The sequence below is a fragment of the Sinocyclocheilus rhinocerous genome, unplaced genomic scaffold, assembly GCF_001515625.1.
Source record: "Sinocyclocheilus rhinocerous isolate Xijiao unplaced genomic scaffold, SAMN03320098_v1.1 scaffold2307, whole genome shotgun sequence".
Taxonomy (NCBI): Eukaryota; Metazoa; Chordata; class Actinopteri; order Cypriniformes; family Cyprinidae; genus Sinocyclocheilus; species Sinocyclocheilus rhinocerous.
This window is the reverse complement of record NW_015642048.1, coordinates 3,299-14,132: the sequence shown is the minus strand read 5'-3', so window position 1 is coordinate 14,132 and position 10,834 is coordinate 3,299. Positions and strand designations below refer to the sequence as shown.

The 10,834-nt window shown below is 43.1% G+C and overlaps 1 protein-coding gene across 1 annotated transcript in view; it reads left to right on the top strand.

Moving 5' to 3' along the window:
* The window catches only part of LOC107755328 (complement C3-like), a 26,002-nt gene extending 16,830 nt beyond the window's left edge, over window positions 1-9,172 (top strand). Inside the window, exons 19-30 of the mRNA XM_016572083.1 lie at window positions 4,341-4,426; window positions 4,550-4,689; window positions 5,414-5,623; window positions 5,787-5,865; window positions 6,064-6,147; window positions 6,343-6,546; window positions 6,627-6,702; window positions 6,791-6,950; window positions 7,091-7,201; window positions 7,497-7,641; window positions 7,755-7,918; window positions 9,053-9,172. Of these exons, the coding sequence (XP_016427569.1) occupies window positions 4,341-4,426; window positions 4,550-4,689; window positions 5,414-5,623; window positions 5,787-5,865; window positions 6,064-6,147; window positions 6,343-6,546; window positions 6,627-6,702; window positions 6,791-6,950; window positions 7,091-7,201; window positions 7,497-7,641; window positions 7,755-7,918; window positions 9,053-9,172 (1,579 nt within the window). The remainder of the gene's footprint in view (window positions 1-4,340; window positions 4,427-4,549; window positions 4,690-5,413; window positions 5,624-5,786; window positions 5,866-6,063; window positions 6,148-6,342; window positions 6,547-6,626; window positions 6,703-6,790; window positions 6,951-7,090; window positions 7,202-7,496; window positions 7,642-7,754; window positions 7,919-9,052) is intronic.
* Window positions 9,173-10,834: the final 1,662 nt, after the last annotated feature.

Here is a 10,834-nt window from a genome sequence, read left to right as displayed (position 1 = left end):
CTTTCGAAGCGCTCGTTCAAAATGATTACGCTGAGACAAATCCTCTCACACATCAGACCGAGAGACTGGTTTATCTCTGTGGATTTAAAGGATGCTTATTTTCACATTCAGGTAGCCCCTCGCCACAGGCGTTTCCTGAGATTCGCATTCGAGGGGATAGCGTACCAATTCACTGTCCTACCCTTCGGTTTATCCCTGGCCCCTCGTACGTTTACGAAATGCATGGATGCCGCTCTTTCTCCTCTGAAGCAGAGCGGAATGCCTCAGTTCTGCGAGAGGAAATACACAACCTCCTCGCAAAACGCGCTGTAGAGACAGTGCCCCTACCAGACCGCAAGAGCGGCTTCTACAGTCGCTATTTTCTGGTACCAAAGAAAGACGGCAGACTCAGCCCAATCTTGGATTTGAGACCGCTGAATCGCGCGCTTTCGAAGCGCTCGTTCAAAATGATTACGCTGAGACAAATCCTCTCACACATCAGACCGAGAGATTGGTTTATCTCTGTGGATTTAAAGGATGCTTATTTTCACATTCAGGTAGCCCCTCGCCACAGGCGTTTCCTGAGATTTACATTCGAGGGGATAGCGTACCAATTCACGGTCCTACCCTTCGGTTTATCCCTGGCCCCTCGTACGTTTACGAAATGCATGGATGCCTCTCTCTTTCCTCTGAAGCAGAGGGGAATGTGCATCCTGAACTATCTCGACGATTGGCTAGTCTTAGCCCAATCGGAGACCGCGCTGCTCACCGACAAGCTCAGACTCCTCGCTCATCTTCAGAGCTTAGGGCTGACTGTGAATATGCAAAAGAGCATGCTGGTTCCGAGCCAGAACATCTCCTTTTTAGGAGTGGAGCTGAATTCAATCAATATGAGAGCGTGTCTGTCGGAGGAGCGCTCACAAAAACTGATCAGCTCTCTCATAGTCTTAAAGTTAGGGCACTCTCCCCCACTGAAATGCTTTCAGAGGACGCTCAGCCAGATGGCTGCCGCCTCGACAGTGTGCAAACTAGGGCTCCTACATATGCGACCGCTTCAGCTCTGGCTAATGTGCCGGATGCCACAGAGCGCATGGCGCACGGGCACCTTGCGCATCAAAGTGACGCACAACTGATGGGATGCGCTCACCCCTTGGCGCGATATGACACTGTATCGCCGGGGTGTTCTTATTGGCCAAGTGATCAGGAGAAAGACTGTTACAACAGATGCATCGAGCACGGGCTGGGCGACGGAAGACCAGCCTTCGGGACATGGTCAGAAACTGAGAAGTTGTGGCACATAAACTGTCTGGAGCTCTGTGCTGTACACCTAGTGCTCGAGTGTTTTCTCCCGGACATTCTCCACTGTCACGTTCTCATCAGGACAGACAGCATGACAGTGGTAGCATCTATAAATCACCAAGGGAGCGTGAGCTCGCGGCCGCTGCTGCGGCTGGCGAGAGACCTTCTTCTGTGGGCAGATCAACACCTCCTCTCCATCCGGGCAGTACATGTCATTCTCTACTGTCACGTTCTCATGAGGACGGACAGCGTGACAGTGGTAGTGTTTATAAATCACCAAGGGAATGTGTGCTCTCTCCCCTGGGAGTGAATGCACTAGCTCACAGCTGGCCGAAAGTACGCAAGTATGCTTTTCCTCCAGTGAAACTTCCGGCTCGCGTGCTTTGCAAAATCAGAGAGGAAAGGGAATCTGTTCTGTTAGTGGCACGAAATGGCCCAATCAGCCGTGGTTCCCAGAACTGGTGGAGAGGAGAGACCTCCTCTCTCAAGCACAGTTAACGATATAGCATCCTAATCCAGAGTCATGGATCCTTCATGTCTGGCCGCTCGACGGAGCTTGCCTGTAACAGATGCACTTCCTCAGCGCGTGTTGAACACTCTGAGATCTCCAGACAGCGCTCCTGCTCGCGCTGGCCTCTGTTAAGTGAGTGGGGGACCAGCAGGTGCTGTCAGTTGACGACTCGTGTATTGAGTTCGGGCCAGGTGATTGCAGACTCAACTTAAAGCCTAGGAAGGGTTATGTGCCTAAAGTGCTTTCGACTCCATTTAAAGCGCAGGTCATCTGCTTTCCATCCCGAAACACTGGCCGGGACGGAGCCGCTCAATACACTTTTGCTGTGCCCTGTACATGCAGTGCGCATTTATACAGAGCGCTCTAGACAGTTCAGGCTCTCGGAACAGCTATTTGTATGCTTTGGAGGGCGCACAAAAGGCCTGCCTGTGTCCAGGCAAAGGCTGTCACACTGGATCGTCGACGCAATTGCTTTAGCTTATGGCTCTAAGGGCGTGAAATGTCCTATAGGGGTTCGGGCCCACTCAACCCGCGGACTCACGTCCTCATGGGCCTGGGTAAATGGCATATCTATTCAGGACATTTGCATGGCGGCAGACTGGTTGTCACCCAGCACTTTCGCGAGATTTTATAACCTAGATGTGTCGTTGCTTGCCTCACATGCTGTCAGTGCGAGCAGCACACGGCGCCTACTCAGCCTCAGTTATGATCTGAGCTGCTTGCCTCAGTGGTTTCGACTAGGTCGTATACACCCCTGTATTGACGTACCACTAATTCAATGCTGTCCCTATCAGCTTATCACATTGTTATGATATTGTTCATCACGTCTTTTAGGACATGATCACCATCATACTCTGCTTATTTGAGCACCGGTACAGCCGTTGCATCATAACGCATAATTTCATTGAAATTAAACAAACCTTAACTAATCTATATGTGATGGCGCCGGAGATGCCGCCATTTCGCATTCTCTGTTTCACTGGTGTTACCTCCGCCCCTGGTGTGACGCGGCATCGTCTAGTGACTTTTACTTTTGACTTTTACATGGTTTCGACTAGGTCCTGTAGACCTGAGCTGTGTTTAACAAGAGCGCCAATATCATTGCCGCTCTCATTACGGTTCCGTATGAGAAACTTGACATACTTAGTCGAGCCACGACACGGCCATCGCTGTGACACGGCGGGATTTTATACGTTCCCATAGCAATGTAGAGTGACCAAATCGAAAGGGAACGCTCTCGGTTACTCACGTAACCTCGGTTCCCTGAGATGAGGGAACGAGACATTGCTCTTATTTCCGTGTCACCTAGCTCAGGATCTTTGAATGCCAAGTTGCTTCAGTCAAGATTCTGAATGGATGACATACAAGCGCTGCTTTATATAGAGTGGGAGCCCCTCATATTTCGCGCGCTTTAACGCCATTGGCCAGTTTCACTGGTGTGATTCAATAAGGCTTCAGTAGTATTGGAGGAAAGGGTAATTCCCATAGCAATGTCTCGTTCCCTCATCTCAGGGAACCGAGGTTACGTGAGTAACCGACAGCGTTATTTTAGTAAACACCTCAATTGACCTATCGGTAAGCCCCGTCCCCTTTAGTTACTGTTGCTCACTCGGTCAAACAAACAGAGTTGCTCACTGTGTGACAGCTGTCAGTGAAAACCTTCTTCCGAGGTGTTTCTGATCAATTTGGGACACAGATGGACCTTCAAGTGGGACTTAAATATGCCCTGGAGGGATATATAAAAGATATTAAAATAAATATGTAAAAATACAGACCACAATGCAAACGGGAGAATTATGTTACGGTAGTCACGATCGCAATGACAACATCCCGGATCAACACCGTTCATATACCGCAGAGTAAGATTAAATTAATTTACATTTAACCAGATTAATATGGAGAGGCACTCTAATTTAGACCTTTGTTTATGTGTTTTTAACTTTCGCTGCATGGTACATGACGTGAGAAAAGTTCGCTAAGATGTCCGAGTTCCGCTCCCCGTGCAACTGATACTCGACTGCCATTGGTTCATCTGCATTCGAGAGGAGGGGCTTACCGATAGGTCAATTGATCCGAATGAGTTTGATCCAAATGAAATTTCAGTTGAATTGAAAGGGTTGGAGTTAACCTGAAAAAAATCCAATTAATGGGAAAAAATTTGCATGTAAACACTTGAATATGACTATCTTTTCAGTCGGATTCAAAAATATATATTTTTTGAGCACATGTGCAGTGCAGTGACGTGACATGTATATGCACTTCGCATGCACTGAAGATTTATTCGGAAAACATAAATGCACTTGTAAACAAAAATATGAATTGGACTGCAAATTTTAGGGTTTATATAAACAGAACTTTCAGAATCGGTAATTAGATGGTATTCATTTGGATTGATGAAAATTAATGCATGTAAACCAAGGGTGTCCGATCCTGCTCCTGCAGATTTTAGTTCCAACTAGCTGTAACACTTTCCTAGAAGTTTCTAGTGAGTCTGAAGACCTTGATCACACGTAGTCATTGTTGAGAGTGACTTTTCATACATTTATTTCAGGTTGGCTGTATTTCCAGTGAACACCACTCTTCCTGACAGTATCACTCAGTGGGGGTTTCTAGCCATCAGTGCCTCAACTGAGATAGGTAAACAGCTCTGTTCTTGTTTGTCTGTCTGTCTGTCCGCCTCTTGTTTGTCTTGGCAGAGACAGCAGAATTAGATTATCTCTGGTTTTTGCATATACAACTGAAACATATGATGCACTGTAGGTTTCTGTGTAGCTGAACCGCATAACGTCCAGGCGTGGAAGCCGTTCTTCATAGACCTGCGGCTGCCTTACTCAGTGTCCAGAAATGAACATGTGGAAATCAAAGCTGTGGTCCACAACTACGGGAATGAAAACCTGAAGGCAAGTTTCCCTGACTGTTCACCTTATTCTGACTTCAGGCTTATGCACAAACTGTGAGTAAGTTACAACTTACTAGTTGCGACGTAAAAAGGCACAAAGTTACAACTTACACACTACTACAAATTTTTGGGTTGAACCATAAAACTTGAAACATAATTCTACATATAAGTTAAATAATTACGTAAGCCTCCAACCAGGAATAAAACAGTTGGAATAAAACAGCTGACTGACTGAATTGCATCAATAAACTCATGCTTTACCTGACAAGCTTTAATCCTTTAGACATGTATGATAATGTTGTGTACATTGTGAATGAATGACTTGCCGCTCTTCAACACAAACCCAATCTAAACAGCGCACCTCTATGTGCATGCCAAATAAAATCAATCCTAATAATAATATTTATTTTTCACTCCTTATTAATTTCAATAGGGTATCTGAATGTCATTTACATATAAAAATATCTATTATGTTATTTCATGTATCGTATTTTAATGAAAACCTATTGTTATCTGAGGTCAAAGAAGTTAGAATCAACCTTAACAGGATAAACTGACATTTCAGCACAACTTCTGCTCACAAAATTTCACAAATTTTAAGCCTACCATTGGACCATTTAATGTAAATGTCATATTATGTGACTACACATTACTACACAAGACAGGGGTGCCATACGTGAACAAATGATCCATGAACCTGCCCTGAACACTCTGTCTGTTTGCAGGTAATGGTGATCCTGGAAAAGACAAAATACATGTGTAGTGTGGCATTTAGCAGAGCTCACAGGCAGCAGGTTTTGGTACCGGCCGGCTCCTCCAAGCTCATTTCATACGCCATCATCCCTCTTAAAACAGGGGAGCTCCCTCTACAGGTCACAGCCATTGCGCGTTCTTTTATTGAAGCGGATACAGTGAGGAAGAATCTACGTGTGGTAGTGAGCGGGCTCCTAAAACATCTCACACTTACTTATGGAAACAGTTTTGTGATATATATTACATAATACATGTTGTGTGTTCTGTGAAAGTGTATCAAACTACATTTCACAAGTATTTTGTGTGTGTGTGTGTGTGTGGCATGTGCTGTGTCTGGTGTTTTAGGTAGAAGGCATCCAGAGAATCAAGTCAAGGAGCTTTGTGTTGAACCCCTCTGAGAAAGGAGACAGTGGTGAGCTTGCAGGTTTTTTTTTTCAGAACAATAATTAGATGTACAAATTTCATAGTTTTGGAAGTAATGTTGCTTTTGTCTATGTATTTTGTGAATACATTAATATATTTCTTTAATTGTTTTTCTGTAATGAATGTTTATTTCTGTGATGTTTGTGTGTTATTGGTGCATTTTATTCTTTTAGAATTTTTCATTTGTGTTTATTATCAGGGAGACAGGTGATAAAAGTGGAGAAAATGGAGTTAAAATCAGTGGTACCAAATTCAAAGCCTAAGGCATTCATCAATGTCAGAGGTTTGTATTTATTTTAGAAGTTATATCAGATAATATTTAAGATTATTATGTCTATATTTTGGATAATGTCTCCTTTCTTTGTTGCTAATTAAGCACTTTTGACATATTAACAACTCACATATAGATATTATTTTTCATTAGTAAAGAGTATGGCTGTGTAGAAATAGGAAATTGTCTATGTGTGTGTCTCTACAGGTGATTTGCTGGCAGACAGCATTGATAACTCCATTAAGGAGGACTCTCTGGCATCGTTGATCCGGATGCCCGGCGGGTGTGTGGAGCAGAACCTGGCCAGAATCACGCTGCCACTCATTGCCGCCCATTACCTGGACCGCAGTGGAAACTGGGACGCTGTGGGAACAGATCGCAGACAAGAGGCCATCAAATACATTCAAACAGGTGCAATGAGACTCAAATATGAACGAACATCATTCTTTCAGATGTTTTAGATTATTTTTTTATATTTTCATTTTTTATAGGTTATGAAAATCAACTTAATTATCGAAAAAAGGATGACTCATACCCTCCCTATGCCAAAGAAGGCACCAGCACATGGTACTCATGCTAACACATTACTGATCACAGCTTCACATTGAACATGTGTCTGTCATGTTAATGTATCTTTATGTTCTGTCCATCTCAGGATCACTGCGTATGTGGTGAAGGTTTTCTCCATGGTAAAATCGTTTATAAACATCAATGACATGAATCTGTGTGGCCCTCTGGTGTACCTGCTCAAGAATAAACAGCGTCCTGATGGATCCTTTCAGGAGGACAATCCTGTCTACGACACCAGTATGATGGTGAGTATTGTTTGTGAGAATAAATGTGATTACATTAATTGCAGTAGTTTCATAATAATTAATAAAAGGGTAAAACTGCTATCTGAATGCTTTCTCACAGTACTAACATATGTCGTTATGTTCACTGTGTTGGTATAAAGGGAGGTCTGCGAGGCTCTGAATCCAGAGTGTCTCTGACCGCATTCGTGCTCATTGCTTTGGCAGAGGCACAAAATGCTGTTACCTGCCAAGAGCCAGGCCTCAAAATACAGGTAACTTAATTCTTTCTCCTTTACAAACACACACACAAGTGGGACATTAACACATATACATACATGTGCATTCACAGCATAAAAGTAACACACACAAACTTTCTGAACTGAGGTAACACATGTTCACACACGCTGTTAGAAAAAGGATAGAGATGAATCAAGAAATGAATCAAACGTTTAATTTTTCTGAAATGTAAGGTAACAAGCCATTCAAAAAATAAAATTTTTCTTACATGCCCTGATTATGGTCCTGATTCCGAAATGCTTCTGATAATATTCCTGTTAATCAATATAGGGCAATTCCAGTAAAGCAGCGGAGTATCTAAGGGAGAATTTCCCTCGACTGAAGAGGCCGTACACAGTGGCTATAGCATGCTACGCTTTAGCAGTATCCAACCATGGCTGCATGAAGAGCATGCTGTTAAAGTTTGCCTCACCGGGTACATAAATATGTAACCTAAATTTTGCAAACAGTTACCTTTCCAATAGGTACTGTTTCACAAGGTCAGTCTCTCTCTCCTCTTGTCTTCTAACTGTCGTCTTCTGTCCACAGATCGTACCCACTGGACTGACTCTGATAATCGCTTTTTCACACTGGAAGCTACTGGCTATGCATTGTTAGCACTGATCAAAGAAGGTCATATGAAGGAGTCAGTTGCCCCTTTTCAATGGTTAAATGAGCAACGTGACATCGGAGGAGGGTATGGCTCAACTCAGGTATTTAAAAAAAAAAAAAGGAACAGAAGCAATAATGTTAATATATCCCCTTTGACTCGTTAGCCTCTCACTATATATTTATATTATATTGATAATACAGGGACAAATTGTATATTATACAATTACAATTTATAAAATTTTATATGTGTCATAACTGACCTTCTGAGATGACAGGGAAGTTAAATTTTGAGCCTCTTCAACCCCATGAAGAATGGCTCCTGTCTTACTCTGTACAGATCTAGGGTTCTGTCTATCTTGAACTCCTCGTGGGGCAATCTCTACATTAAAGCCACTAGACCACTAATCATAGCGGAGCCAGTCAAAGAGGTCATATAAAGAAGGTACAGTGCCAGGTTAGCGTAATGTATAATGGCAAAACTCGACTCGCTGCTCCGAAGGAAGCTTGCTCAAAAGACATGCGACTTGGGACCCACAATTCAGCTCAATGTTACCCTCGGGTTCTAAAGTTTTCATCAAACCCACTAATGACTGTACCTGAAGGGCAAACCTCTAGAATGCAACTGCATCTCCACGCTTCATATCAGGGACTTCCAGGACACTGGACATTTTCCTCACAGCTAGCTGGTGGGGTTGACCGAACCTCTCTGGAGGGCCCCCATGGTATCAGTAAATGGGGTAAGCGAATTCAAATAAGCATCTATCATCTAACAGCTATCAGCTTAGCTTCATCTAAATTTAAGTGCTCCACAAGTATCTGATATTTAAAGAGTTCAGTCTGAAGGAAGCAGATTCTCTAAGGCTATTTGAAGTCTGGCAAACTCACTTGGGCTGAACTACTGGATGGTAGGAGTAGGCCCTTTATACACATGCTTGGACACTGACGTATGGGCTAAAAGTGCATTGTTCGACTCTAACCCCAGATGCTAGGTGACTTGGCTGAGCAGGCATGGACCCAAGTCAGGGGGAAGAAACTGACCTTTGGGCCTGTAAGGGTTTTAGATATGAGGGCTTTGCAGAATGAGGAGAATAACTTGAGTTCTTCAGGTGTTGGAGATGGTGAAAATAATATGTAGGACGGGGGGTATGCTTGTGAAGAGTGCGCTTGAGAGACACTCAATTTCTTAGGTACCTCTGGTTGGTGTGTAGCTGTGCCAGATTTGTTTAAATTTAAAGTCTCCATACCCCTTCACAGATCTGACTCAGGCTCAGGCCAAGGTGGAAGCTCAGGCCACTCTTCCTCATCAGCTGATGGGGCCAGCTCTTGCTGGTCTACATAGCAGGATGGGCGTTTGACCTTCGTTGCACGTTCACTTTGTAAACACTGGGTCAGTACTTCCCCTTTACAAAAAAAAAGGTAAAACAAAGATTTCGGACGATTTTGAGGTTGTAGGAGAAAATGAGATTGGATTTTTTCGCCCTTCCCTAACTTATTTGAACCGGAGTGCACAGAGTACGCATGCGCATCGTAGAGCTAGAGCAAGACGAGCATTTGAGGTTAAAAAGTATATAAGTTAAAAATTTGTAGAAAATGACTGATCATTTTGCTAGATAAGACCCTTATTCCTCGGCTGGGATCGTGTAGAGCCCTTTGAAGCTGCATTGAAACTGCATTTTAACAGATATTCTTCAATCAACTGAGCACCATAGAAGTCCACTATATTGGGAAAAATCCTGGAATGTTTTCCTCAAAAAACATAATTTTTATGCGCCTGAAGAAAGAAAGACATGAACATCTGGGATGACATGGGGATGAGTAAATTATTAGGAAATTTTTATTCTGGAAGTGGACTAATCCTTTAATAAAGGGCTGGTATTAGGAGCAGCTTCACCACAGAAGTACTCAGGATAATACCATGATGACTGGAGAGGGGTCTCATGGACAGGTGCCTCCCAGGGAGGTGAGATAAAATGTTCAGGTACAGGTCTGCCCCCTACATACTGCACTTTAAAGTCTTGGAGTCGGACTGGTGGACCTGTTCGATGTTTTGGTTGGGTTGCTCCAATGATCTCCTCACTAGACTCCATGTTACCAGGAATGACCACCGCATCCGACTCGAAGGACCAATGTTGCAGAGGAAAAGGGACTGCTAGGCTCTGGTTCTAATAGTATGAGCAGTATACACACTGGGTGTCGGTCAGGACATAAAGGACGAGGAGAGTGGACCTTCTTTCCAAAGTGTATTAAATATTAGTCTAAAAACAGAATAAACAAACATATTACATTAAAATGTAGTATAAATGTGTACTGAGTCAGAAATGACTGTCACTGCTTAATCCAGAATATTAAAGAGCAGGTCATATGGTTTTTTAAAGTGTCCTAATATTGTGTTAGAGTCCCCTACAACAGGTTTAAATGAATCTGAGGTCAGAAAATATTGTAATTTTCTCAGAATATACATTTATACATAGTGTAACGCTTTGACTCGGATAACTCGTTAAATCCATGTAATGAAAGAGATGGAAAACGAAGAGTTGGTGTCCCACACATTTAATGGCTGGTAAACGGCAAGGCGCTCCTCTCATACATGAGAGATTAACTCTTTCTTAGCGTTACAAATAAAAGTCAAGACAAAATAATAACAAGAAGGCAGAGCGAACTTATCATCCATAGTGGTTCTCAGTACACAGGCACGTAGTCCTTCTACGTCATCACCACATAGCGTGCGTTATAAGTTAAGTGATCAGTCTCTTAAAGGGCACACCGCATTATAATGTGATGCATGCAAATACATAGTTTTGGCCGTTACAGATTCCCCACCGGAAAGAAAAAGGCTGTCCCCAGCCATACACAACATGAGGACAACGTTTAAATTCAGCTCCATACATGGAAACTTGGAAATCCATCAACTCATAACATGTTTCACATACAGAAGGCAATAACTGGCATACATGTCAGTACAAGCTACACATTATACAGTATGCTTTTCAAAGACATATCACATAAAAACAAAAGCT